The 23,026-nt window shown below is 37.6% G+C and overlaps 1 protein-coding gene across 4 annotated transcripts in view; it reads right to left on the bottom strand.

Annotated features, from left to right (window-relative positions):
• The window catches only part of KIF27 (kinesin family member 27), a 45,227-nt gene that overhangs the window by 19,389 nt on the left and 2,812 nt on the right, over nucleotides 1-23,026 (bottom strand). For 3 of the 4 annotated variants that reach the window (XM_073345058.2, XM_073345061.2, XM_073345060.2), the window contains exons 3-12: nucleotides 21,961-22,337; nucleotides 19,207-19,407; nucleotides 15,238-16,214; nucleotides 9,098-9,241; nucleotides 6,324-6,530; nucleotides 4,467-4,642; nucleotides 3,920-4,053; nucleotides 3,130-3,285; nucleotides 856-1,061; nucleotides 172-369 (exon numbers count right to left, since the gene is read on the bottom strand). In XM_073345058.2, the coding sequence (XP_073201159.2) occupies nucleotides 172-369; nucleotides 856-1,061; nucleotides 3,130-3,285; nucleotides 3,920-4,053; nucleotides 4,467-4,642; nucleotides 6,324-6,530; nucleotides 9,098-9,241; nucleotides 15,238-16,214; nucleotides 19,207-19,407; nucleotides 21,961-22,258 (2,697 nt within the window). In that variant the 5' untranslated portion in view covers nucleotides 22,259-22,337. Of the gene's footprint in view, nucleotides 1-171; nucleotides 370-855; nucleotides 1,062-3,129; nucleotides 3,286-3,919; nucleotides 4,054-4,466; nucleotides 4,643-6,323; nucleotides 6,531-9,097; nucleotides 9,242-15,237; nucleotides 16,215-19,206; nucleotides 19,408-21,960; nucleotides 22,355-23,026 lie in introns of all 4 variants that reach the window. The other variant, XM_073345059.2, reaches the window with a different exon arrangement.

Below are 23,026 nucleotides of genomic sequence, written 5' to 3'. Positions count from 1 at the left end.
GTAAAAATTGTAGGTGAAAAGATTTTGTATGCATTTTGATTTTTCCTACCTTGAATGGCATTCCTTGTATTTATGGGAAGCCTTATAGTTATGCATCATGATCTATGAGAAAGCGATGGGGTGAAACTGTACTATATGCTTATCCATTATACAGAAAAGATAGCCTCTTACTTTGATTCGCTGTTGGTCCCTTGCAATCTCTGCCTCAAGAATTTTCTTTTTTTCACTTTCCTCTCGCAGTCTTTTCTGTAGCTGGGCCTGCTGCTGCCTCATATGATTCACAGTCTGCTCAAGTTCTGTAGCCCGTTTCTCATTTTGGGTGGATAATGATGCCAACTTCTTAGTGTCCTGCTGCTTCTTCTGTAAGACCTGAATTCACATGGCATATTTCAGTCTAACAGCATAAACACTTAAAGAAACAAAAAACACATCTTAGGACAAATAGCAGTAAACAAGTCCACTGATATTTGCACAGGTTTAGGATTTAGTGTGGTATTTTGATAGAAGACTTGTGCTACAAAGCAGATTGCTTTAAATTGATTTGCAAACTTTCTCCCTAAGTTCTTACCAACTGCCAAACACCATGGTATGTGAGCACATCCATGCTATCCAATAATCTCTTTTTTGTCCACCTTTCTAGTAAGAAAATACACTTCTCACATAAGGATATTGTTTGATACATGCAAGTACCAACTATTGGTACATTGAGGGCCTGATTATCTACTGTAATTACACTGACTTCAATGGAGTCACATTGGCATAAAACTTGTGTAACAGAGCAGATGATTAGGCCCTAAGTGTTCTATGGGATAGAGCAGTAATTCATAACTCCTAATGACAAAAATCAAAAACTACCTGCACTTTTAATTTAGCTGTATCCATTTTCTTCCGAAACTCTTTTTGTAACTTGGCTTTCTCAGCAATGTCTCTCAGCTCCTTGTTCTCCAGCTCCTGAAGCTGCTTTTGTGTTTCAGCTAATTCTATCTTGGCTTGCTCACCTTCATGTTCCAGTTTAGTTATTTTCAAAGAGTACTGCCTGCTTACAGACTGAGCATCATTGCCTTAAAAACAAAATATTACAAAATTTCTTGAAAAATTGCTTTATTGAAAAAAACCCCCCACTATTTCCAAATTCCATATGAAAATCTAATCCTTAATTATACATCTAAAGAATTTATTACTACTTAGCATTTATTTCAGGTAACACCCACAGCGTACCAGACACGTTCCAATCAGAAAAAAAAGGCATAGTTCTTTCCCTAAGAATTCACAATCGAATACCCTAACAAACAGGCACAAGGCAGGGGAAGGAGTACAATATACAGATAAGATGCCAGATGTTGATAGGACTCACCTGGATAGTACGAAGTATTTATAACCCAGTTACCAAAAATATACATAGACTATTCTCAGTAACACTCTTATTATTGGCAGCTAGTTTCTGGCAAGTGTCAAAGTAGAAGTAAAAAGAATGAGGAGTACTTGTGGCAACTTAGAGACTAACAAATTTATTTGAGCATAAGTTTTTGTGGGCTAAAACCCACTTCATCGGATGCATGCAGTGGAAAATACAGTAGGCAGAGATAGATAGACAGACACATAGACACAGAGAACATGAAAAAATGGGTGTTGCCGTACAAGCATAACGAGAGTAATCAGTTAAGGTGAGCTACTATCAGCAGGAGAAAAAAAAATAAAAAAACTTTTGTAGCATGGGAAAATAGTTTTACTTTGTGTAATGACCCATCCACTCCCAGTCTTTATTCAAGCCTAATTTAATGGTGTCCAGTTTGAAAATTAATTCCAATTCAGCAGTTTCTCGTTGGAGTCTGTTTTTGAAGTTTTTTTGTTGTAGTATTGCGACTTTTAGGTCTGTAATCGAGTGACCACGGAGATTGACGTGTTCTCCGACTGGTTTTTGAATGTTATAATTCTTGACATCTGATCTGTGTCCATTTATTCTTTTACGTAGAGACTGTCCGGTTTGGCCAACATACATGGCAGAGGGGCATTGCTGGCACATGATAGATATATCACATTGGTAGATGTGCAGGTGAACGAACCTCTGATAGTGTGGCTGATGTGTCCCCATGCTACAAAAGTTTTTTTTTCTCCTGCTGATAATAGCTCACCTTAAGTGATTACTCTCATTATACTTGGTATGATAACACCCATTTTTTAATGTTCTCTGTGTATGTGTGTGTATACACACACACACACCTCCCACTGTATTTTCCAATGCATGCATCTGATGAAGTGGGTTTTAGCCCATGAAAGCTTATGCTCAAATAAATTTGTTGTTAGTCTCTAAGGTGCCACAAGTACGCCTCGTTCTTTTTGCTGATACAGACTAACACGGCTACCACTCTGAAAGTAGAAGTAGATCTTCAAGAGGAATTTGAATGCAGCCAAGTTCAAGAAGGACATTCCCTTTGTAGGACATGACATGGAAAAAATATAGAGATATTTATGGAACAAAAAATCATTAGGAAAGCACACCAAATATTTAATGAAGGTATTTAATAAATGTATGGTGGGGCCCCAACCCACATCTGGGGCCCCAGGTGCCACGATAATACAATTAGTAAACAATTATTAAAAGAAGTGACAAAAACTTAATGATTTTATAATAGCCCCCACTGATTAAGATTAATTACATATTAATTACAAACAACTAGGACTATTAAATAGCTAATCCTTACTTTCTTTCATACAGTAGAACCTCAGAGTTACAAACTGAGTGGTCAACCACTCACCTCATTTGGAACTGGAAGTATACAATCAGGCAGCAGAGACAAAAAGCAAATACTGTACAGTACAGTACTGTGTTAAATGTAAACTACTAAAAAATAAAGGGAAAGTTTAAAAAACTGACAAGGTAAGGAAACTTTCTGTGCTTGTTTCATTTTAATTAAGATGGTTAAAAGCAGCATTTTTCTTCTGCATAGTAAAGTTTCAAAGCTGTATTAAGTCAATGTTCAATTGTACACTTTGGAAAGATCATAACATTTAGTTCAGAGTTATGAACATTTCAGAGTTATGAACAACCTCCATTCCTGAGGTGTTCATAACTCTAAGGTTATACTGTATATGTTTTGAATTAAAATGTGCTTTACACAAGTCAGTTACCTGTTTTTACTATTTCTTTAATAAGTTCCTCCTTCATTTTGATATTAAGTGCAAGTTCTCTCATCTTTTGCTTGGCCTCGGTGAGTCTCAGCTCTGAATTCTTTAATTTCTGCATGTTTATTACACGACTCTTACGGTGGCATTCAATCTCTTCACCTTGAAAGAAAGGGACAATGCTGAGAAGAAAGATCTGGAACATGCTATATATCCAGAGGACAAAATCCTGGCCTATTCTCTGCATATACACTGGGGAGGGAATCAGAAAGACAGGATACAGGGAGTCTCTTCCTCACCACCTGCCATCTGCACAAAATCAGGACAGGATACAGAGTAGGAGCACTAAGTTGGGAAAGAAAGGTCCTTGGCTAACATACCCACTGATGCTCCATGACCCAAAGGGGAGTGAAATAATGTACTTGCAGCCACATGTGGCCTTCTACAAGTTGCTTCACTTTTCTGTCTCACTTTATCTGTGATACAGGGATAATACAACTTACCTCCATCACTTACAAAGGTGTTGTGAGGATTAATTAAATATCTACACAATGCTCTGGATATGTGGCACACTATATAAATGTTAAATATTATTTTTAAAGCACCAACCAGTAAGAACATGAATGTACTTCACAAAAAAAGTATTTAAGAACAATTCCAAATGAGGACATCAAAAGTATTTTTATTTTAAAGTCCATGTTTGAATGGAAAAGATTAACAACACTAAAAATGTACGTTTTCATGGTGTGACATAAGCATATGTTAGTATCTCATAATTTCCATTTGTAATTGTTACCTGTGACAGTGTCAGTCTGCAGTATGGTTTCATTTGATAAATTGGACTTGTGCATTTGGAACTGTAGATCAGTCAGTTGAAGGGGAGAACAAAGAAGAGTCTGTTTCCGTGTCCATGTGCGGTTTATGGAACGCCTAAAAAGAAATTGAAAACCAATCCATATTCCAAATTTATGATTTTTTAAAAATTTCATACCAGATTATATAATCCTAATGCACTAGGTCCCAAATCTACAAAGACTTGCATGTGTGTCATAAATCTACTTTTACCACCACCTGCTCCCTTCAGGTCCTGCAAGTAGATCCTTGGATCAAGACATACTTATTAAAGTGAAGAGGCATTCAATCTAAAGCTATGTTAAATGGAATAGAGTAGGTCATTAGCAATACCTATTGTGTTCACTTATTTTGTGATGTCAGGAGGTTCTACAAATTTACATAAAATGACACTGTAAACTGGCTCCATGATATGCCAGTATTTGGCAGTAATATAGCTCTTTCTGAGTGAAAGCTTTAAAGACTGAATAAAACAACAACAAAAAGATTACCTAAATGCTGATTTCTTTTTGCTGTCTGTGTTCCTTTCTTCTTCATCACTATGATCAGAGAAGTGGCAGTGAAGGACCTCATCTTGGTCTTCTATATGACCCAATATCATTTGTCTGCGAGTCTGAAATCCAGCCATTACTCGGGCCAGTGAGTAAGTAGGAGGGCTGGTGTGTACCTTCCAAGAGACCCCAAAAATAAAACTGGGGGTAAAGTCATTTGCAGAAAGCTAGGAATATTTAGGGCTGATTTTTCAAATGGACTTCTGTGACATTATTGACATAATCTGGAACCGTATAGATCATCATTGCAACCAAGGTCCTGTAGTGGCACCAAATCTTACATAAAGGGGGTCAAATGAGGTGTCTAAGACAAGGTTATGGTTTGCTGATTATGATTATGCTGTCTATATGTGTGTATCATCTTTGTAATTGAAGTTACGAATATTGGCTCTATACTGTCTGTATTTCAAATTTATGCTATGCTTCTGGGTGACACCCCAGACGAGTTGGTGTCAGCTCTGCCTAGCCTGCTTGATGACCCATTAAGGGCCATCAGCTATACAACTGAGCCATTGAAAGAAGGCAGACACGCCTTGTGACTCAGCAAGGTATGCAGGGACATGCCTATGGACAGAACTCCGAGGTTTTTCCATGCCATGTGATGGACAGCTTGTCTTTGGAACAAAGAAAGACACACCACATGGCAAGAGAATATAAAAAGCTGCTGCAGCTCCTCCATCTTGTCTTCAATCCTGCTTCTTACCTCTGGAGGAACTTTGCTACACTGAAGCTTTGAACCAAGGACTGAAAGACCCATCCCAGCTGTGGATCTTCTCCAGAGACTTGATTTGAACCTGCAGTTTATTCTATCACTGCTGCAAGCCTGAACCAAGAACTTTGCCATTACTGTATGTAATTGATTCCATTTAACCAATTCTAGTAACATACTTACTAGTGTTAGTAATAAGTATAGATGCTCTCATCTATATCTTTTTCCTTTTATGAATAAACCTTTAAATTTTAGATTTTAAAGGATTGGGAACAGTGTGATTTGTGGATAAGATCTAACTTGTATATTGACCTGGGTCTGGGCCTTGGTCCTTTGGGATCGAGACAACCTTTTCTCTTTTACTGGGGTATTGGTTTTCATAACCATCTGTCCCCATAATGAGTGGCACTGGTGGTGATACTGGGAAACTGGAGTGTCTAAGGAATTGCTTGTGTGACTTGTGCTTAGCCAGTGGGGTAAAACCAAAGTCCTCTCTGTCTGTCTGGTTTGGTTTGCCTTAGAGGTGGAAAAACCCCAGTCTTGGGCTGTAACTGCCCTGCTTTAAGCAGTTTGTCCTGAATTGGCATTCTCAGTTGGGTCCCACCAGAACCAGCCTTGTTACAACTTCATACACAAATCTGCTAACACCTGCACTTGCATGCAAACAATGAGGAGGGTTGTGCAAGTTTTCTGGATTTCTTTTTGGAAAAATCTATGGAGATACTTTTGAGAATTTGGTTCCAACTGTTACAGAATGGGATACTGGCAAATCAGTACACAGCACTCTTTTCTTGGAATTAGTACAGAATAAATATATCATTATTAGTAATTATTTGTATTTTACTAGCACCTAAAGGCCCACTCAGGAGTGCAGCCCCTTTGTACTGGAGGTTGTACAAATACATTTGCACTGGATAAATTGGTGCTGTGTACGTTGCCACAGATCAGAAATTAATGTTTCACACTCTTTAATGTGATATAAACAGAAAATGTCAATGCAACTGTTAGTATCTCCTTTCAACTCTTGTACCAAAATCAGAATAATTACAAAACGAAGGAGAAAAATAAAAAATGTGTTTAGTCATTACCTTTCGGGACTCCAGTCCTGTAGCCATATCAATGGAATGTACTAAACTATTAGTGAGTGGCACACTATATGGTCTTCTTGCAGATGTCATAGCAGCTGGCCCATCTCCACAAGCACTTCTGGATACTGAAGCTGTAGTCACAGTAAGCTTCTCTAACTTATCTTTCAGCTGATCAATAAGGAGTTGCTGTTCCACCATTTTCTCATTCTCAAAAAACAAACAAACAAAAAAACCCTGTTAGGTGCCAGCTCTACATTATATTTACATTACTCTAACCACAAACACATTGGTTTGAATGGTAAAGCTATTAGCATGGTGCTGTGTTTGGTGTAGCACACTGAACCTAAATTCTCTTGCAAGGCTTAAGTTTATGCAATGCACCAGTGCTAACTTGAAATAGAAAATTTGATGGAGGTGCAAAATCTTTGAATTCTAAAACATACAATTTTAATTAAATTAATCTAAAAATATGCACCGCATAATGAACAAACTTCAAAAAGGTTTGTTAAAAACATCATTAACCTTTTCAAACAGGCCCATCTCAGGTATGTTATATAAGAAGATTAAAAGAGCTGGAGGGGATACTTGTGAGTCCATATTTGCTTTATTAATGCATAATTGGAAAAGAACAAAATATGAGTCAGCCAAAATTGATATTCAAAATGGAAGTTACAACCTTGGAACCTGATCCTAAAGCACAATGTGTATGTTTGCTCAACAAGTAGTTCCATTCAAGTAAGTGAACTCATATAAATAAAAGTATGTACATAAACATTTGCAGGATCAGGACTTTGGTTTGATCTTGCCTGCCCCACACAACTCTGCCAATGATGCTAGTCTGGAGAACCTACTTATCTGCCTTTCCCACAACAGTTTTTGTGCATTGTTCAAAACATTGTTCAAAACAGTTCACCACACTGGCTCATAGCAACCAGGAGAAGCCGCTACAGGGGAAGTCTTGCTCAGACCCTGATTCCCCAGGATGGAGCAGTCTCAGTATACATGGAATCTTTGAGAAATTTAGCTGCAAAATGCTTAACAAGTCTCTACTGATCATGTGCAAACTTACAATTTTCAAAGGATTAAAACTTGGCCAGATTTGAATGTTTTCTCCATGGGGACAACAGGGCAATCCCCTGCCAAATTTCAAGTCCGTGCTCCAAAACACAGTAGCAGTAGAACTTATCAGCTAAATGTTTGTAAGAATTTCTTTTTAACACAGAAAAATAATTTATTTTCCCCTAACTTCATTCTCAAAAATGACTGAAATGTTTCTGCTGAAATGAAAATAACTAAATAAATCAGACACACCCAACATGGAAAATTTTAGTCCAAATGGTTTAAGTTTGGAAAGTTTATAAGCTATTGAAAATAAGGTTTTACAATGGGAAGTGTCAGGCAACATTCAGTTGCTTAAGATATGATATTTGCACATAATACCATGTGTATGTACTGCAATTTACTTTTACAGTTCTGATCCAATTTGAAGTGCCAATCAAATCACATATTCTTGTGAATGCTATTAAAAACTATTTGATTCATAGAGTTGATTTTTATTTTAAATAGAAAGGGATGGTTTAGTGAACTTACAAGTTAGCCAGGAACTCTAAAATTCTAATCCTGGGTCTGCCACTGTCTTGATGTGTGACTTAGGCAAATCTCTTAACCTCTGTATCTTCACTGAAAACAGATGTGTTTTTACATCAAAATGGATTTTACGCTGAGAAAGCTATCTCAGCATAAAATCTCAGTGGAGACAAGGCACAGGTAGTTTTTACCTCAGTGTAGCTAGTCAAGGTAAAAATGACCTGTACCTCACCAGAAATTGCAGAAAAGGAAGAGAAGGAGCAAGAGAAGAAGAAGGTGATAATTGGTTTACTCGCCTTTTATGTCACATTACGCAGTGACCTGCTCATAAGGCATCAACAGAGGGAGGAGGAGAAGGGAAGATAAGATGGGATAAAGACAGAAAAAGGAGAATGAGGAGAACAGCACTGATTCTCCCATACTTGGAATATTTACAACTTATGTTCTTCATAAGTTTTAGGGGATGGTAATATTTGTGGATCTTATGAGATCGTCAATTTTAGGAGAAATATATTGAATATTCCACTTGTAATCTGATGGTCCTCTGGCTACCAGGCAATTGACTAAACCCATCATAATTATTTTATTGAGAAATGCTCCAAATGGAGGGGAAAGTAGTGTCTCCACTCTGCTACCCTGATTCCTGTGTTAGCAAATCTTCCTATATATTTAGGCTGAAATCCTGTCCCATTGACAAAGCTCCCATTAACTTCAATTAATTTAGTGGTGCCAAGATTTCATCTCTAAACTTTTTAGTATTATAATACAACAGACACTTCTATAACCCCTTCCATCCAAAGATCTCAAAAAGCTTTACAAATATTGAAGAATTAAGAGACACTACTCTCCAGTAATGTTGGTAAATATTACTGTTCTTGTTTTACGGATGGGACAGGGAACAAGTGACATTAAGTGATTCACCTAAGGTCATGCAGTAAGTCTGCAGTAGTCTCAGTTCTGTATTTTAGCCACTAGACAAAGATAATTTTCTCATAAATGGTCACAGTTATGGAATCTAAGGAATAAATAGTACAGCCTGAGACAAAATTCTCATTGATAAGAAAGTAACTTGCCTGAGGGCTGCAAAATATGGCCCAAATTTTAGTAACTATAGTAATTACTGCATTCTAATATGCATCTTATTTGAACCAAACTTACACAGTAAAATGTGCAAGAGGAAAACCTACCTGTAATTTATTTGTTTCTTGTGCCTCTTTAAGAGATTCCAGATGTTCTTGGTTTTCCTGTATCAATGTCAGTATTTGATCCTGTAATACCTTCAGCTCAAGCTCCTTTTGACTGAATACTTCTTCGTCCGTAGCTAAAGCCTGCTAGATAACAAAAAGGAGATAGGGTGAGGATAGAAAGGTGTTATTCTGACAACAGAATAATGAAGAGATTCTTCATATGGTGTTAAGAAAAGCAGATCTGAACTGCAAAATTTCCCAAGGTATACCATTGGTAGATTTTCCATAAATGATGTGCTGATTCTAGTAGATCTTGAAGATGCAGTATCTCTAATTATTCCCTCAGTATTATTCATCATCTACTTACTTTTTTTTGATAAGTTCCTTTCTCCATATGATGGGGTGGAATAGGCCAAGAGGCCCCCAGCTGGAGGCCTCAGGGTCCTGCAACACCTGTCCCAGAAAAAGAGCAGTAGAGAGGTCCTCTAAGCTTCTTAGACAGATTGAGTGGGACATGGTGAATCTGGGGACGCTGCAAAGGGCTAGCCAATCAGTATAAAAGGAGCTGCAGTGCAGACCACAGTCAGTTCCTTGCTGGAGCTAGAGGAGTTCAGTTGGTGCTCTTGACTGGTCAAAGGGAACTGCAGCACCATGGACTGCTCAGTGCTGGCAGGGACTGGGAGAGCAAAAAGGAGCTCCTGGTTGGCTGCTGGGCCTGAACATAGAAGAGCCCTAAGGTAAGGTTGAAGGACTGGTGAAGGCTGGGGCCATGTTGAAGTGGCCCAGGGAACTGAAAACACTTTTGTTAAAGGGACACGGTGGCGTGTGGCTGCTATTCTTAGGGTCCCTGGGCTGGGACTTGGAGCAGTGGGTGGGCCCGGGTTCCCTCCCCCACCACCATCGGCCACTGGAAAAATGGCCTAGAATTGGACAGTGATAAACCCCAAGAAGGGGATCTGAATTACTTAGGGGCCCAGCTAGGTCAAAACCATTGCCTCCAGGGAAGAAGCCCTGGAAGTACGGCCTGGTCCTAGGGCTAGGACTGTTTAAAGACTGCAGTCACACCCAACCTGAAGGGGACACTCGCAAGAGGTAGGTGCATGCCATTACACTCCCTAAGAGAAATGCCAGTAACCAGAACTACTGTATGCAATGGTATATTAATACAATGCTGCTTTCAGCATGCATTAAAATTCAGTCACAAGATCCAAGCATTTTAACTGCAAGAGTAGTGCAAATCTCTCATAAAATAGTTAAGAAACTAACATTGCCTTCCTTGTTCTACAGCTGTGATGATAACCACATGAAAATTTCTTTTGATGTCTTTACAGGTGTATGAGCCAATGTTGGTCTAAGCAACTTCCAGAGTGCAGACGCTGCAGTAGCTGCATAGTGTATTTGAGCTCTGCACCCATGGATGCTTGGTAGATCCTGAGGGGGGGGGGGGGGGAAGAGTCTCTCTGATGAGGCTATTACATCTAACGGGCTCCCCAAAACCATTCTTTTCTCAGAGCAGATTCATAGAGAGTCACTCCACCCCAATTATCACATACTGCAATTGAGCACTGGTGAATGACTCCAGGAAAGCACAGAGCACGTTCAGTGCCTCAGCTGCAATTACAACAAAGACTAGGTACCTCTCCAGCTAAATGACAATTAGCCAAAGGACCCTTAAAAAGGGAACAGCTTCAAAACAGAAATACCATCCAAGAAAAGAGATTGTGGGTGGAAAGGGGTCTGAGAATGTCCCACCTAGTAATTATGGGGATTGATGATTCACAGCTCAGATTGAACCATGAACAGAGGCATACACAACCTCCCAATAAAAAAACCAAGACAAAAGTATGCCCCTTCCATTTCTCCTGCCACTGAACTGATGAGGGATTCCCCAGGACTACAGCAGAGAGAAGGGCGTTAGATAGGGCATGTATGAGGCTGATTAGGGGCCAGAGGTTTGTTGAGCTCTACATCCAAAAAGCAACTCTATCACCCACGTGCAAAACAGGCCTGAGTCATCTGGATGATCCAGGACTGGTTAGCCTGGTTACAGCTGTTCTACCTACCTCTTGCTGACAAATACACTGAGATGGGCCAATTGTTAACATTATTTAAACTGATCATCCAAGCGATTTATGAACCATTACAAGATAGAACTTTATTCTGACTGTGTGCATCAAAGCACTGAAGTGTCTCTATCACTTCAAAAGTTAACTGACGCTTCAATTTCCTGGCCCACATTGGACCGGTAACATCATTCAGATTCCAGGCAATCGCTGAAAACCAAGAATTCTCCACTTCATATTCTGACCTGACTTAATTAATAGTAGAGAAAATAACAGCTAATAATAAAGATAAATATGCATGTTGTGGGCGAGATGTGAGAATAAGTAGTATGTTGTCCATTTACTTCCTTTTTGATTTTACATTCAAATACCAGAAAGCTGCACTCTTATGTATATGAAAGAAAATACAGCTACATCAAGAAACTGTTACAATAAACTATGCTAATTGTTAAAACAGAAGAGGACAATGAATTAACGTAAAGAATTTATCATATCCAAATAATTTTACTTAACATTCATAGGGAGGAAAAAAACATCCTGATAAATCTTACTTAATTTTTCCCATTATAGGGGTATATTTTTTTAAAAATTAAGATCAAAATTAGAATGTTATTATGATTTGCATTATTTATGAGGAACAGTAAAGTGTAATATGAATATATACTTGGAACTATTCACTGAGGAAGCATATTTTGACAAACTGAGCTGGAAATCTTAGAACATTTTTCCCTGCTCTACTATATTCTTGTTTATGTTGTATAAATATAGTTTAGCCACTGCTAAAGAGGCAAAACAGGATAATTCTCAGTGCTTGAAACACAGCAACAAGAAGGAGGAGTGGTTTGCCTGGCAACCTTACCTGTAAGCAATTAAACATGCACCCTAGACTCTCCAGAGAAGTAGGAGGTTTAAAATAATCCAGAGGGGGAAATCACAAGCAAAGAGAAAGATCATTCAGAGTTAAAGGAACCAAGAGTAGATGCATATGTTTCCTTTTAAACAAATTAAAAGAAAGCAATTGGAAGACATAATTTATATAGGCATTTCCCAAGAGAGAGTCTATAAACTGCATCAGAATTCATGTGCAAACCTCAAAGTAGGTTTCCCCAACAAAACAAGCATTTTGTTGCACTATTTATAACACATAGGAGCACAGATTCCTTCAATCACAAGATATAGACTCAGATTAGATTATTGTTGTTGACCTACTATTAATATTCTTATTCTTTTAATGCCACTTTCAGTCAGTTTTAAACTCTTGATTCAAATGTCTTAAGTTACACCTTTAACTTTTGATTTGGTTAAAGCTGCATGGTTTAGTGTACTTTTTATTATCCATACAAAGCGTGTTAACATAACATTGTTTCCAAAAGTTCCACCTGCTAAGAGGCTGTCCCCCAAGAAGTTATGTATGTTTATCATGTAATATTTTTGGGGGGAGGAGAGGGGGTAGTCATGATTGAGATGGCAAAGAGCTCGTCTCTCTCAGCAGGTCATTGTCTAGCACTATTATGAGCTGAAAGGCTGCAACCTTATGTCTGCCTCTGAGAAAGAACTGTTCAAAGTTGCCAGCACAAGAGTTCCTCTCTCACCTCCTCCTAGATAGCAGTCCTGCTGGGAATCTCATACCTTCTTCAAAATTCTCACCTCAGCAGGAGAATTGAAAAGAAATGTTATGGCACCAAAAAGCAGAAGGCTGATATGTAACACAGAAATACACGTCCAAGGAGTGCTATGATAAGAAAACCTGTGAATAATGGATAACAAGAAAAAAACTGCAGTTTTGAGAAACACTATTTTTTTTCTTGAACGTTACAGCTCTCAGTCAACTAAGGATTTGACAAGTAAAAGAAAAACAGCTTTTTGTCAGTTATTTTTATTTTTGAAGTAGGCCTGTTAAGCAATTAAAAATTAATTGTGATTAATCGTGCTATTAAACAATAGAATACCATTTATTTTAAATATATTTGGATGTTTACTACATTTTCAAATATATTAATTTCAATTACAACAGAGAATACAGAGTGTAAAGTGCTCACTTTATATTTATTTTTATTACAAATATTTGCACTGTAAAAAACAAAAAGAAAATTTTTCAATTCACCTCATAAGTACTGCAGTGCAATCTCTTTATCATGAAAATTGAACTTACAAATGTAGAATTATGTAGAAAAAAACTGCATTCAAAAGTAAAACAATGTAAAACTTTAGGGCCTACAAGACCATGCAGTCCTACTTCTTGGTCAGCCAATTACTCAGACAAACAAGATAATGCTGCCTGCTTCTTGTTTACAATGTCACCTGAAAGTGAGAACAGGTGTTTGCATGGCACTGTTGTAGCTGACGTTGCAAGATATTTATGTGCCAGATGTGCTAAAGATTCACATGTCCTTTCAGGCTTCAACCACCATTCCAGAGGACATGCTTCCATACTGATGAGGGGTTCTGCTTGATAATGATCCAAAGCAGTGCGGACTGACGCATGTTCATTTTCATCGTTTGAGTCAGATGCCACCAGCAGAAGGTTGATTTTCTTTTTTGGTGGTTCAGGTTCTGTAGTTTCCGCATTGGAGTATTGCTTTTTTAAGACTTCTAAAAGCATGCTCCACACCTCATCCCTCTCAGATTTTGGACGGCACTTCAGATTCTTAAACCTTGGGTCGAGTGCTGTAGCTGTTTTTAGAAATCTCACATAGGTACCTTTTTTGCGTTTTGTCAAATCTGCTGCGAAAGTGTTTTTAAAACAAACATGTGCTGGGTCATCATCCGAGACCGCTCTAACATGAAATATATGCAGAATGCGGATAAAACAGAGCAGGAAACATACAATTCTCCCCTCCAAGGAGTACAATCACGAATTTAACTGATGCATTTTTTTTTTTAAAATGAACATCATCAGCATGGAACCATGTCCTCTGGAATGGTGGCCGAAACACGAAGGGGCATACAAACGTTTAGCATATCTGGCATGTAAATACCTTGCAACACCAGCTACAAAAGTGCCATATGAATGCCTGTTCTCACATTCAGGTGACACTGTAAATAAGAAGCAGGCAGCAGTATCTCCTGTCAATGTAAACAAACTTGTTTGCCTTAGCAATTGGCAGAATAAGAAGTAGGACTGAGTGGACTTGTAGGCTCAAAGTTTTACACTGCTTTGTTTTTGACTGCAGTTATGTAATAAAAAAAGGTCTACATTTATAAGTTACACTTTCACGATAAAGAGATTGCACTTCAGTACTTGTATGAAGTGAACTGAAAAATACTGTTTCTTTTATCATTTTTACAGTGCAAATATTTGTAATAAAAATAATATAAAATGAGCACTGAGCACTTAGTATTCTGGGTTGTAATTGAAATCAATACTGAAAATGTAGAAAAACCTCCAAAATATTTAATAAATTTCAATTGTTATTCTATTGTTATAAGTGTGATTAATTTTTTTAATCACGATTAATTTTTTTGAGTTAATCACGTGAGTTAACTGCAATTAATTGACATCCCTATTTTGAAGGATAGCTTTTATTATTCTTGCGAAGGACTGACTTAATAATAAGTACTAGGTTAGACACTGATACTTGACACGACAGCGTTGAGGCCAAGTAAGTAGGTAGAGTGGATACAACTTGGCATCAGATGACCTATGTTGTCAACTTGTCTGTGGCTTTGATACATTGAGTTATACTGGTGGGATATAAAAAGAGATTTCTCACTTAACTTGACAGTTTCAGTTATCACTGTAAAGGAAAGAACTAACGGATGAGAGGTCATCATACTGTTATTCAAGCTCTTTAAAGCTGTAATGAAAATTCATTAGCCCGAGCATAAAATCTATTTGCCCACCTCTAACACAATGATGATTAATGTTTTAAATCACCTATCAAAATGAATAACTCACCCAAGTGAGCAGGCAAACAGAATTTTGCAATGCTGCTATTATTTAACTAGATCAAACCCTAGATAAAATGCAGATGATAGGGTTAAGTATTTTAAAACTTTCAAAGTCTAATGTGAATTCTACTAGTGGGCTACCCTTTCATGTAACAATACTTAAATTAATAAGTTATAGTTTAATACCTGGCATTTTTTTAGTTCCCTCTTCAGTTGAAGAATTGTAATATGATGTGGCTCTTCTTGGTCGCTTCCAATTCCACTATCAGTTCGTGGCATGACGAGAGCTACCTTCCTTAGCTCCTGTGCCATGTTGATCCAATCCTGCAGCTTCTCTTGTTGACGCCTTGTTAGGCTGGCAAAGTCATTTAGTTCAACTAGAAAGGGAAACGCTTCCTCTATGCAATTTCTGTAGTTGAAACATTCCACCTGAAGCTGGGAAAGCTGCTCCTCAAGAGAATGAATTCGAGTCCTATCTTCACTCATATCCTGTGATCCCTGGCTAGCATGGCTCATTACACTAACCTGCTGATTCTGCAAAGCTTCCCGGAGCAACTTGATCTCAAGTTCCATTTCATCAATCCGGTCCCGCTCAGGGTTGTAGTTTACAACTGGTTTATTTCTAATATTCTTGGCTCTGTTGGCATATTTGAGGGAATTTAAAGACTCATCAAAGTCAGATGAGGACGGATTTATACATGTTATCATGACCGTCTTGGCGTTTCCTCCTAAGGAGTCTTTCAGAATACGAGTAATTTTAGCATCCCTATATGGGATATGTACACTTTTTCTCTTTGGGTCTCCAAGAGCACTTATCACATTTCCCAAAGCCAACAAGCCACTGTTGATCTGAATTGATTCCTTGAACCGTTCACCAGTGTTCCCTGTTTTTGTCACCCTTTCTGATCCTGCCAAGTCCACAAAGTGAAACTTAGAAGCAATGATCTGGCCTGATCTCAGAGATAAATCTTGCGCAGCAGCTACATTTTTCAGAGACTGTGTAGGTCGTTGCTGACAAATATTGATGGTAAAAATAGCATGAGATCGGCTGGAGTGCTCATTCATTTGTGTCGTACCTGTGTGGCGAGCTGCATTCCCACTTTCTAAAAGGCTCATCACTTCATCCACGCTTTCCACTTGGAAATCCTTGGCACCAACAATCACTACAAACATCAAGCCCAGGAAAGCATGAATAATGGGTTAACACTAAGTTCTCAGCAAAAGTTTACAGAAAAACAGTTTTTAGATAAAGTCATGAATAGTCAAACTAATCCACAAAAAAACACACTAAAAATCCAGCAAATAAAATTAGCTATAATAATGTGTACAAGTTCACATTAGCATATGAGCTCACAGCAAATACCTACAAGAAAAAGTTATATTAATGGAAGCACTGCATACAGCATATTAAACCTGTAGCGTATGTATAAAATATATATATATGTACTGTTAAAAAAATGCATTTTTACCTTTTTACAAAAAAGCTTGTTGAGACTTTATTTAAATCAATTAAAAAAACAACAAATGCAAGGTTACAGTGAAGATGTTAAACAAACAAAAGATAGAAAATTCAAAGTTATGGTTCTCACAACTTTGTCACTTTATACCTATATATTTGTATTATTGTCTATCAGCCTAATACAACAAACGCTTACATTTGTGAGTAATTTTACTCATGTGAGTAGTCCCACTGAAGTCAATGAACTATTCAGAGGCTAATTTGCAGGATTGGACCAGAGGGTATTAATGTTTATACTTCATTACATCTAGGAAATATGACCAAGTAACACTTACTTCAAGCAATTAATTTGAATTTCCTGAGCTCTTCAAATGTTTACATGCAGGTCTGTGCATACACAAAAGAACTGAGTGCAAAACTGGAGGACAAGATGATGCCATACTGAAAAATTGGGCCCCATGTGCAAGGGAGCATTGTGCCATGTTGCCTTGTGAGAAATTAGGAAAAAAGCCAGTGTATCCCAGTGGTTCTCAACCAGGGGTACACATACCCCAGGGGGTAGATCAACTCATCTAGATATTTGCCTAGTTTTATAACAGGTTACATAAAAAGCACTAGCAAAGTCAGTACAAACTAAAATTTCATACAATGATTTGTTTATACTGCTCTATATACTATACACTGAAATGTTAGTACAATATTTATATCCCAATTGATTTCTTTTATAATTATATGGGAAAAATGGGAAATTAAGCAATTTTTCAGTAATTATGTGCTGTGACACTTTTTTTATGGGTTTTTTTTTTTTTATTTTTATGTCAGATTTTGTAAGCAAGTAGTTTTTAAGTGAGGTGAAACTTGGGGGTACGCAAGACAAATCAGACTTCTGAAAGGGGTTGTCAAGGTTCCTTCCCCACTCTGAATTCTAGGGTACAGATGTGGAGACCTGCATGAAAACCCCCCAAGCTTATTTTTACCAGCTTAGGTTAAACCTTCCCCAAGGTACAAACTATTTTACCTTTTGCCCTTGGACTTTATTGCTGCCACCACCAAGTGTCTAACAAATATATAACAGGGAAAGAGTCCGCTTGGAAACGTCTTTCCCCCCAAAATCCTCCCAAACCCTACACCCCCTTTCCTGGGGAAGGCTTTATAAAAATCCTCACCAGTTTGCATCGGTGAACACAGACCCAAACCCTTGGATCTTAAGAACAAGGAAAAAGCAATCAGGTTCTTAAAAGAAGAATTTTAATTGAAGAAAAAGTAAAAGAAGCACCTCTGTAAAATCAGGATGGTAAATACCTTACAGGGTAATCAGATTCAAAACATAGAGAATCCCTCTAGGCAAAACCTTAAGTTACAAAAAGACACAAAAACAGGAATATACATTCCATTCAGCACAGCTTATTTTATCAGCCGTTTAAACAAAACGGAATCTAACGCATTTCTAGCTAGCTTACTTACTAAGTTCTAAGACTCCATTCCTTTTCTGTTCCCGGCAAAAGCATCACACAGAGAGAGAGCACCTTTGTTTCCCCCCCCACCCCCCAAGTTTGAAAGTATCTTGTCTCCTCATTGGTCATTTTGGTCAGGTGCCAGCAAGGTTATCCCTAGCTTCTTAACCCTTTACAGGTGAAAGAGTTTTTCCTCTGGCCAGGAGGGATTTAAAGGTGTTTACCCTTCCCTTTATATTTATGACAGGGGTACAGTAGCCTGGAAAGGTTGAGAGCCACTGGTGTATCCCATGTATACCACAGAATTTTACTTCATTTGAAAACATTTCTACAGTCAATATATTTGCTATCTTTGAGGATGCTGTCATAGCAAGCTCAGAATAATTAACTACAAAGAAGCTATGTTTAATTCATCACAGCAAAACAAACAAACAAAAATCCAAAATGTATAAAAAAATTTATCTTAATGGTGATAAAGGTTTCATGCTTGAATAACTTAAACACAGCTATATGGAATTTTACAAACTTGGTCTAAGAACAAGAATGAGAAATCTCAGTTCAAAAGGATAATTCCCCCCCACCCCAGTTAAAACGGACTGAAAATAGATGCTTATAATGGAAATTGCTTCTCAGCCGTAACTAGAACACTGTGGTAGCGATTCCATAATATGCTGCTTAAGGACCAAGGATTTTCTGAACAGCTTCCGCACCTCCTAGGTCTCTGTTTAATTGGATAGTTGAAAATACAGAAGTAATAAAGAATATTACTGTCCGAGATAGATTTTCCCCAGGATTTTACTGATGAATGGAAAGAGCTTGTCATAGAAGGATATGTGGTCAACTGAGGCTGATTAGAAATTTACGTGCATAAATGTTTGTACTAAAGAAGAGTAACTGATCCCTGCACAATAGTTTAAAATTTATTGATGGATTATTATTCAAAAACCCGTGTTCCACCAAGAACATTCTGTCATTCATCCATTTCAAAGCCACAAAGACTAGCAGTTTATCTCAGTATCAGACCATTCAAGATGAACTTTACATTTATCAATAAAATGTATCCCTACAATAGATCTCCCCTCGTTTCATAATATCTGTAATTAATAAGTGTTTTTTCTTTTAAGAGAAGACAAGAACATTTGCATTTGCTTTCATAAACTTGCACTTAGAACGAAATATTCTTTCAAGCATATAAGTAGGAGCAAATTTAATAAATTTTTGAGTTCAAATAGGCTTCTCTACCTGTGTTTCCCTTTTCATCTTCTCTGATGTGTAAATCTTTCATAGAAGTCTCTAACTCCAGCAGATCTCTGAGTTCTTCCTTGTAGACCTCTATATAAGATACTTTCACACTGAAGTCAATATTATGGTTTTCAGAGATGCTCTGAAATAGTTCCTGTATAGCACGTGGAATGATACCTTTTTCATCCTCTCCAACCGATGCTAAAATATAAACAGAAACGTCACCAGACTTGCAGTGAATATATCTTTAGTACAAACTATAAAGTTTAAACTTCTGAAACATGAACAAAAGTCTGTGGCCAGTAGCGCTAAGCCACCCATGAATCTGAAGAATTTAGTCCTGTCAAACAGTCACAATATATCAATACTATTGAATGGCTGAATATTTGTTTACAATCCTTAACAGGATTCATAATCAAGCTCCAATAAATTACTTGTTAATATAAACTGGAGGGCAACATGATGGGTGGTTCAGGAGTCAAATGCATCACTATTATAAGCCTATATTTCTCATGAGCCACATTTTACACTCAGTGATTACTGATGGCCAGGACATTGCACAATTTTACGACAACCTCAATTTTCAGTAGATACCTCTTGCTCCAATAAGGGTACAACAGTAGTTCAGTAAGTTCCCATGTGCCGGAAATAGAAGACAATATTTAGGAGCACTTCTTGTTCTTTCAACCAACATATGGCTCACCAATGCCATGTCAAACTCCTGCTTTTAAATATCAGAAAGGATCTCAGATGTTACTTATTCCACAGTATGGAAATTGGTTGGGCCTTGATGAGAGGCTTCTGAGTGGCTCACACCTTCTAACCAAGAAAATTAGAAATTGTCCCATCTAATCAGTGACTCAATAGGTATATATGAAAAAAATTGCTGAGCTTTGAACAGCTTTGTACTGTGGCACCTGCTATTTAATGCTTCTAGGTAACTCAGGCTTAATATTCAATAACCATGGTTAGTCAAAAGATGACAAGAAATTAAAAGAATTAAGAATAAAGAGGATTTTAATTTTTACTGAGATTTTTAAAATAATCTATTTATATCCACTTGGAAAGGTGAAATTAAAAAAAGAACTGCCATGTTATAATTTGGGATTTTCTATTAGGAGAATTAACACCTGAAAACAGTGAACATGGTCAAGGGAGGGAATCTAATCTTCAAATGATTCAATTTAAACACAAAAAAAAAAAGATAGTACGACCCAGTTAGTCGGAAAGATAAAAGACTGTTTTCCATATTTTAGAATAATATGCTGATTACCTGATGATGTCGCCAATATTTAAACAGCAGGAGTCTAATCTGGAATCTTGAACCACAAAGACATTGAAATAAGAAATGTCTTACCATCTTGTTTTCTATTATAAAATTCTACAGCAGCAGCATGCTCTAACAGGAATAGAATTCCAATGATAATAAATAATAATAATAATGTCTGATAACTCAGAATGATGATGGTTAAGAGAGTTGTCATTTCTGGGGTAATTTTGCCAGTAAAGATCAGATGTTTGCCATTTTAAACCAAAATTCTGATCTCTATGATACTGATCTCATACTAAAAGTGTATCCTTTTTTAGGCCATCAGATGAAGACAAAGGGCCAAATTCATAGGTGAGTCTAAAGGAATCTAAGGTGGTGTACTTCCTACCTCCTGACATCCTCAACATGTAAATGACAATAATTTCAAACTTCATTACACTCAGTTTGAGTCTAAGGAGAGGCTACATCTGTGTAATTTTCATGCTGAGGGAACCAAAAGGAAGTGTATATTACAATGGCCTAGACTCACTCAGATTCACTAATATACTAATGCTAAAATAATATTTTCTCAACTCTTACTTTAGATAAAGATGTAAGCAGACTCTACATTGAATACTACATTCTGAACAGACTCTTACAGTGCTCAAATGAATTATTTGAAGAGCACAAAAATATTCTGGGCACGCAAATACTATAGTGATGGATATGCTAGAAATACCTAAAGTAGATTAGATAGATTTGCTCACCATTGCTTTTTTTAGTTAATACCTAATAAAGTTAAGAGCAAACAGGTTAAAATAAATGAGATCTTGATGCTCAAGCACAGGCTGGGATTAAATTTGGAAGATGAGAGCAAATAGTTGCACATCTAAAACAATCCTATTTTAAATGTGGGTCAAATCCAGAAGCTCCAACCAACCTCATATCAGTGGCTGGCACTGACAATGTTGGGGGTGTGTGGAGGAGGAAAAGCACTTCATATGACATTTCTCAGGGTTCTTGAGTACAGTCTAATTTAAGGTAAACCCCTGTTCTGGATAGCTCATCTCACTGATGTTTAGTCAGAAGAGTATATTAGTTTATAGCAGTGTTCTCTATTAGCCTTTTAACTGTTTTCTGACAGTAGCACAGAGCTTAGATACTATGGCAATGAACACTGTAGAAACTTCTCAGATATAGATAGACTGTAGTGCTCTCTATGCTGCATAGACACAGTTGTTGGAATTATTTATTGCAAGTTGAGCCAGCCCAGTGTTCTAATAGGAAAAGTCAATCAAGCAGCAAAAAACAAACAAAAAACCCCACACACAAACAAAAACCTAACAGCCAGCCTGAACAACTATTTGCCTCAGGTGTTTAAAAATACACCTGTAAAATATAGTTATTTCACAACTATCACATAGCCTTCCATGTATTATTTATTTGGTTTAGGCAAGTACACTAGTCACAAATCACAAAAACAAATTAAACTTTCCAAAACATACCAATGTGACCTCCACCAATGGTGTACGTCTTCCCAGACCCTGTCTGTCCATAAGCAAAAACTGTAGCATTATATCCTTCAATCAAAGACACCACTAAAGGCTTAATGCAAGTTGTATAAACTTCATCTTGAGTTGAATTTTTGCCAAATACAAAATCAAACGTGAAGACACGGTCTTTCCCAATGATAACTTGTTGTGTGTTTGGAACCAGTCTCATGCATACTTGATGGTTGTGAAGAATCTCTTTGGAAAGCAGAGGTCTTATTCTTATGGCAACTTTAACTGGAATCTCTTCCATGACAGCCTCCAATTTTAACACTTAACCTGAAAAATTTTCTTATGGTTCTTGTCTTCACAGCATTCTCAATCTTCTGCATCTAAGAAACAAAGTTTTCTGAAATACACAGTGAACAGAAGTTCATTTCCCAGTGACTTAGTTAACTAAACTGAGTGAGTTTCTGTCCTGTAAAAATGGCATAGAAGGCTCCAGTCCCATATTCCTTCAGTTTATAGGTAATTTTCCCCCCCTCTTAATTACCAGACCAGCAAATTCGACCTGGAATCTGAAAGCCAAGTGATTTCTTTCTGGACATGGCATGATTACATTAAGTCAGCTGTTCTCAAACAGGGGGCATTCCCCCCTGGGGAGGCTTGCTAAACTTTCTATGGGGGTACAGCGAGCCTTCCCGTTCACTCACAGGGTTACAACACCACTCAGTGAAATTTAGCCCATCTGCCACACCATCTGACAGTGGGGTGGCTAGGACAAATTTCACCGAGTGGTATTGCGACATAGAGCAATGCCCACTAGCACTCTTCAATGCTGAAATTGAGAAATACTGCCCTGAAAACTTTGTGGATACTAAGGCATGTGCTTTTAAAAGGTTTCCTAGCCTATGCACAGGACTGATTTATTTCTAGTAGAATTCCCTTTATTGGAATCAATGTATTAATAGCCCCAATTCCACCTAGATTACATTGGAAAGTCCCATTTTGTAAGGATGGGGAGGGGAGGTGGTGGAATCTCCTTCCTTAGAAGTTTTTAAGGTCAGGCTTGACAAAGCCT

The sequence above is a fragment of the Lepidochelys kempii genome, chromosome 5 (genome assembly GCF_965140285.1).
Source record: "Lepidochelys kempii isolate rLepKem1 chromosome 5, rLepKem1.hap1, whole genome shotgun sequence".
In the NCBI taxonomy this organism is placed as follows: domain Eukaryota; kingdom Metazoa; phylum Chordata; order Testudines; family Cheloniidae; genus Lepidochelys; species Lepidochelys kempii.
Note: the sequence above shows the minus strand (reverse complement) of the source record. Positions and strands in the feature narration are given on the sequence as shown.